At 50.4% G+C, this 6,490-nt stretch overlaps 1 protein-coding gene across 3 annotated transcripts in view; it reads left to right on the top strand.

The window, feature by feature from the left end:
- Positions 1-641: 641 nt before the first annotated feature.
- Positions 642-6,490, top strand: part of LOC144175842 (serine/threonine-protein kinase Doa-like) — a 32,238-nt gene continuing 26,389 nt past the window's right edge. For 2 of the 3 annotated variants that reach the window (XM_077704857.1, XM_077704855.1), the window contains exons 1-2: positions 642-848; positions 6,097-6,203. In XM_077704857.1, the coding sequence (XP_077560983.1) occupies positions 6,112-6,203 (92 nt within the window). In that variant the 5' untranslated portion in view covers positions 642-848; positions 6,097-6,111. The remainder of the gene's footprint in view (positions 849-6,096; positions 6,204-6,490) is intronic. The other variant, XM_077704856.1, reaches the window with a different exon arrangement.

Below are 6,490 nucleotides of genomic sequence, written 5' to 3'. Positions count from 1 at the left end.
TGTGCACCGCACCGGTTTTGGGGGCAACACCGGTGCGTGTTTATCGAGGACGCTATTGCGCGACCGACCGCCATCTTTGTTATCCGGATTGCTGCGGGAAAGCCGCCCGTCGCGAGTGAAGGAGCTTCGCCGCCACGCTTCCGACGGCGGCCGACGCGCGGGGGGGGCGCTTCGGTCGGCGGCGCCTTACGGCGGCTACGCTGGATTCCTGCGGTGCCGCCCGCGTCGGCGGCTGCGGCGCAGCCGTAGTGGGGGCTTCTCTGCGCGGCATGGATAACCGGAGTGTCGCAATCACGGCGGCGCGTGGAAAAGGGTCGCGCAACTCTTAGCTCCCTGCGGGAGCTATATACAGGAACTCTATACCCACCTCGATGCCAGCGCCGCCGCCAACTTTACCGGCTAACGACACTAACGCCTCTTGTGGTTGGCGCCCTAAGCACCTACAAAGAAACGGAATCAGAAGTTTCATGGAAGATGCATTGAAGAAACGCAGTTCTTTTTAAAATTTGCTGTTATTTCAAATAAACTAACTGCACACTGTAATGTAGCTAGAAAATAAACTTTCAAAAGAACATCAAAGAAAAAACTTCTGTTTTGTCTGTTTGTTTTTTCCAGTTTCCTGCGCGCGTCGTCGTTGGGAGCTCCGCCATCTTGCGCTTCTTGAGATTTTCGCCAGGCGTACGTTACCTGCGCGGGTTGAAGTTCCCCCTTTTATCGCAAAGCCGCTACGGTTATTTCAGTACCGCTAGTTCATTGAACTACCTGACATCGCCTAGGTGTGAGGGAGACCACAGAAGGAAGCAGCGGGCCACCGCTAACTGCTTTTGGTGTCGTCGAACCGATCTGAGGTAAGCGGTCTCCAAATGTGAGCTGTCAGGACGCCGAGATTTCCGTTTGCCCGTCAACACGCTTTGAAGCACCGTGTCCAGTCATGCTAGCGGAACGGCTAGGTTCGGAAAATCGTGGGAACAGTGGCTGCCACCGCAGTACTCGGGACGTCTCGCTCCCCCGAGAGGTGATTGCGCTGGCGCCCCAGATATCGACAACGTGTTAGGCTTCGAACATGGGCCCGCTCGAGAGGCCTGATTAGTGTAATGTTCGCGCCGTTGTTTCCGCTGGTAGCTGTACCGTCATGCCGATTCTGGCGTCTATATTTTGTCAGGTTGCGCTTGTTGAAGTTGCCTTCTGTTGCCGCGCGGATGTATCAAGTGCTGCCCGCTTTCCTCCACGTCCGCCGTTAAAACGCGACCCGCGTAGCAGCGAGGGAGCCGACGGCCATTACGGCACCGTCAGCGGTGGCTATTTTACTACTACGTGTTAAACTGAATGCTTGCACGGCTAGTGAATGATGCGGCCTGTGTAGCCCAAATGGCCGCCTGCTAGTGTCGCCCAAACCGGCCTGGCGTAATCTTGCCTGGACTGGCCTTGCCAGCCGTTCGGTACATTTCCGCGCCTGCTTTTGTTTGTGTTTTTACATCATGGCGTACACGATGAGAGCGACCGCTGTACGTGACGCGTTTCGCGTTGTGTTGCACTGTCGAGTGCGCAGCCGTGGAAAGGATCGGTCGCTGTTGCCGTGCTGGGTGGGGTTGGCGCATCGAGAAGTTGTGGGTGCGATTCCCGAGCGCGACATTCGCGCGTTTTGGCTTGAGGCAGAATGCGAAAAGAAAAGAAACGCATAGTCTGTCGTTAGGGGCGCGGTAATTACTCACGGTGGCCTCGATTCAGCCGGAAGCCTTTGCCGGTGTGAGTCGCTATGCTGTATGGTTGCGGGACGCCTGAAACGACTAGCAAAAACAAAACGTCTACTGGGCATTTAATTGCCCTGTGAGAGGGGTACAGCAAATCCAGTTGTGTGTGTTACCTAATATACTCCGTGATGCGTAGTGCTGCGTCCTAGTCCAGTTGCTCATGAGTAAAAGAAAAAAAAAAAGTGTTTCGAAGGTTCTAATGTGCCTCGCACCTTCTTTCCAGTACCTCTTGTGTAAATCATGAGCAGGGCACCCGGGCCCCTAATGTATGCCGGATTCGAGTACGGTAACTTCGATGTGAGATTTTTTTTTTTTTTTGCTGTTAATCCCAGCATTATTATCTCTTGTTTTAATTTTAAGCTTGTACCGTTGTAATTGCGTAGCTTTAGCATTGCTTAGTGCAAGTGGAGTGCAATCGAAACCAGGGACGCTAGCTCAGTTGCGCTTGGAAGGAATGCAGCGACACGTTAATTTGCTATCATAGCAGCACAGTGGCCTGGTCCAGACCCAACAGGCACAGTGGCCTTGGTGCACCGCGAGAGTAATTGTTTAACGTCATTCTGAACAAACTAATGCTTGGCACTGGGCGCATTGAATACATGTTATCTCATAAGATGTCACGGAAACACTTCGGAGACAGAGGACAAACACAAGTGCTAACGAACAACTGGTGAAAGTTTATTGAAGACAGAACATTATCTTGTGACAGTGTGACGAGGGGATGAACACCTTCACCTATCTCGGGAGCTATCTCTTCCGCACGGAAGCACAGGGTGTTTGGGTTTAGTGTTGTTTGTTGCTTGAAAGAGGCTACACCATGAGAAATGATTTTTGCTCAGTTGCAAGGGAGGACCAGAAAGCTGATGGTGAATTGCAAAATATTAGTTGAGAATTAACTTGGTCTTCAAAGGGGATGTGAAAGAGAGAACTAGCTGGGTTGAAAGAATGAAAACGAAGGGAATAATGGAGGTTCGTAGAAGAGGCAAATGATGAATCAGGAAAGAGATTGTGTGTGGAATGCATTGCTTTTTGAAGCCCGAGCTGGCTGGCTGGTAACAAGGACCTGCAGGAGGGATTTGGGGCAGCAAAATGACACTTCTGTATAGCGAAGCTGCTGAACTAATATATGTTATAATTAAATGCTAATGCGTTGTCCAGGCCCTAGTTGCAGGGAATGGCTTCTTGTGCAGTGGGGAAAAAAAATTAACGAAGAAAAGTGACAAGCAAGCCACAAACCATAGTTGGTTTCATTGTTTAGTCAAAAAGGAAGCGTGATCTTTAGGTGTACAGTGGGGTCCACTGTTAAAGGGAAACGATGAGCGCGTGGATGCTGCGCTCTGCGAAGCGCCGTCGCCAAGAAGTGATGAGAATCGGAGACAGCCGGCACATGCGCACTGGCCGCACGAGGCGGGAGAAGCCGCTCTATCGTCTGCTACGGCACTCCGCAGCGGCGCTCACCTTGCAGCAGCTGAGGGATTTCGCACTCGAAGCATGTATGTGAGCGGCCAGGCGAAGCACCGTAGCAGACGACACAGCGGCTTCTCCCGCCTCATGCGGCCAGTGCGCATGTGCCGGCTGTCTCCGATTCTTGCTACTTCTCGGCGACGGCGCTTCGCAGAGTGCAGCATCCACGCGCTCGCCGTTTCCCTTTAAGAGTGGGCCCCACTGTACACAGTGTAGGAAATGGAATTTGCTATCACCATGTTGTAAGGGAAGTGTTATAGCTTCGTGATTACTTCACCTGCGTGGTCGGGGGTTGAGATTTCCAGCTGGGAGGAGGTGCAGCATGGCCACCACAAAAAACAATCACTGTAGCAGCCTACCATAAAGTTCCGAGCGAACGCTCACTCTCAAAACTTGCCCCCCCCCCCCCCCCCTCCCCTCTAGGAGTAAAATATTCAGTATACTAAAGTACCGCAAAGATCACCCACTGCCTAAAATCAATGGCATTAGCGCCGATGAGTGAACAAAATAAATGCGAATCATCTATTCATGTCTTGATGCAGTCACTTATTTGTCCTTTCAGTACTTAAGCTGAAAGTTCTCCCACTGTTTTCTTTTTTTATTTTTTATCTGCGCAATTTTGTTTGGCGGTGTGGGCGCTTCTTTCTAGTCTTTCGCACCTGACCTGAAAGTTAGCCCATTCAGTATTTTTCACTTGATATCTCTGTACTTTGGGTGGGCAATCTTTCGGAACTTTGCACTATCACTAATTGTGGCTGTGTAAAGAGCATAGTGTCAGAGGGTGATGGTTTGAGTGACCAGGGGTGTGGGGAGTACAAAGAGCCGCCACTAGAAGGGAAGGGAAGGAAGGTCAGTCATGTCGAATTCCAAGGACAGTGAAGGCGGCGCTCCTCAGCGAAGTGCACCTGAAAAGGGGTTAATAGGATGCAACACACACCTCTTCCCACCAATGAAAATGTAAGCTCCCGAAACTTTGCCAGCTTCCAAGTCAAAATCTGAGCACTCATCCCCCCAACGCTGTCGCACCGGTTGCTGTTCCACCACATCTGCTGGATGCTGCATTTGGCTGCAGGTCGCTTCAATGCCAGTGTGCAGTGGCTGCAGGTTGTTTATGTCGAAGGAAGTAACATCTGCAAAACCAGTACAAAACGGCCTTGAAAGTGGTACTGTAAATACTTGCATAATAAATTCACCCCTGCCCCCCACCCCCATGTTGGAACACCAAAAATATGAATTTCTTTGTTTCCCCAGCGGAAGTATTGTACTCCAAGCATGCTTCACAACTCGTTTGTTCGTGCCGGCTGAGGACGATTGCAATAACTAAGGACTGCCATTTATCAATATGTTGAATAAGCTATGCTGCGCACAGTACTGAGAATAGATAAACATGGCATGTGGTGATGCCATAAAAGGGGGGGGCTGTGTTGCAGACATGCAGTTGGCACTGCTTATCTCAATATATCCATTTTGCAGTGGGGTAGTGTGCAACCTACACAAGTCTACAGGCTGGAAGCCGTCAAACAATCTTTGATTGGTTGTGGGGTTTAACGCAGCAACGCTACTCTTGGGCTCTGAGGTGCGCCATGGTGGAGGGCTTCGGATTAATTTTGATTCCCTGGGGATCTTTAATGTGTGCTGAAATCTTGTCGCACGGGCGTTTCTGCTCTTCGCGTCCATAGAAAAGCAGCCACCATGTCCAGGATCGAACCCGCATCCTTGGGCTCAAGAGAACACCTTAGCCACCCAGCTGACACTTCGGCGTTCTGAAATTCTCCTTCACTACCGGCGGCTAGAAAATTTCTGTTCACAAGTGACAATAAGCTGTCGAGCAGCAGAAGAGTGGATTTCAGTGTGGAATAATGTCATAGTTAGTACGACGAGAAGGCAGATTTAGCACATAGCAAACATATACTTTTTTTATCGCGGAGGTAGGCATTGTGCAGAATGTTGTGGCATGCTTATTGTAGCTGTCACAAAAATCATGCCTTGCAACCTACTTCTGTTCAGTTTTAATCACTCGCAGGTGTTTGCTCGAAGTTTTGCCTTGTATATTGATCGGAGACTTGCCTTTGCATCACTTTCAGTGTGACCATTGTTAGGGCAGCAATGGCAAATGTGGGGGAATGTGGAGATATTCGTGAATTGCGCACAACCCCTGCACACATGTTAAACGTGTCGCCTGATCTGCAAATGGGAAAAAACAATCTTCTTCAATATGGCAGGGACCATGTACTCGAAAGTGGGGGGTGCCTAAGTTAAGCCGCCACATGTGTTGCATCACCTTTGTTGGCCCATGGGCCCCCATTACAGACCTCACGGCAGCAACTTAGCTCGCAAACAAGCAGCTTGTGTTGCACGATGACTTTGGCTTAGCGGTGGGAAAGCACGGCATCAAGCTTGGGTATCAAGCTTGGGTTTGTTTGGCTTCCACAGTGGTGTCCTCAAAAGCCCAGTGTGCTTGTAATATCGAGTGCTGAAATGAGCATGTTTGGCCCTGACGATGCAAGACATGGGTGCCTGGACACGAGAAAATGGCGGAGAAAGGAAGGATAGCCAGTCAGTCAAGCTACCTCAATCCCCCCCCTCAATCAAACAGTAGAACAACTAAAGTCTTCTGCACATCGTATGCAATCTTAAGAGAAGCAGTCACCTGTCATGCTTAAAGTGAACACGTCCATTTTGAGGTTAGCGCGTCGCAGATATGATTGACTCGGGTAATGATGTCCATCGCACCTTCCAATGGCCATCCTATTGGGGATTGGTATTTCATGCCATAATGCGAGCCAACGACACAATGTGTAGTGTGAACTGTTACCAAGTGACCGCAATGTTTCTCTCTCTCTCTCTCTCTCTCTCTCCCCCCCCCACCCCTCTCCTGCAGATACCAGCCGCAGCCATGCCCCGAAGGAGGCACCGGTCGGAGAGCTGTGAGTCCCACAGCTCCTCGGAGAGCAGCTACCGACACAAGCGGAAGCGGCTTGCCAAGGCGTGAGTAGTCGTCCTCCCCCTCTTTGGTCTGCGCAGATGGAGAGGGGAGTGTGGGGTTGTGGGACTGCTGAGTGAGAACACGTTGGCAACATCAAGTGGCAGCACCATCTTTCTGGCGGGCATCCGTGGCTGGTTGTCTGGTACATGGACTAAAGGACCCACAAACACAAAATACAGCCTTCCCTAATTTAAATGAGCTAGTCTTTCGTAACTTAGACTCTGCTGCATTCCAGTCACGAAAACGTCTTTAACTGAAGAAAATAACCGAAAAGTTTTGAAGAATTTGC

Source organism: Haemaphysalis longicornis, unplaced genomic scaffold (assembly GCF_048455015.1).
Source record: "Haemaphysalis longicornis isolate Haplotype H1 unplaced genomic scaffold, Haemaphysalis longicornis Haplotype H1 scaffold_3, whole genome shotgun sequence".
In the NCBI taxonomy this organism is placed as follows: domain Eukaryota; kingdom Metazoa; phylum Arthropoda; class Arachnida; order Ixodida; family Ixodidae; genus Haemaphysalis; species Haemaphysalis longicornis.
Note: the sequence above shows the minus strand (reverse complement) of the source record. Positions and strands in the feature narration are given on the sequence as shown.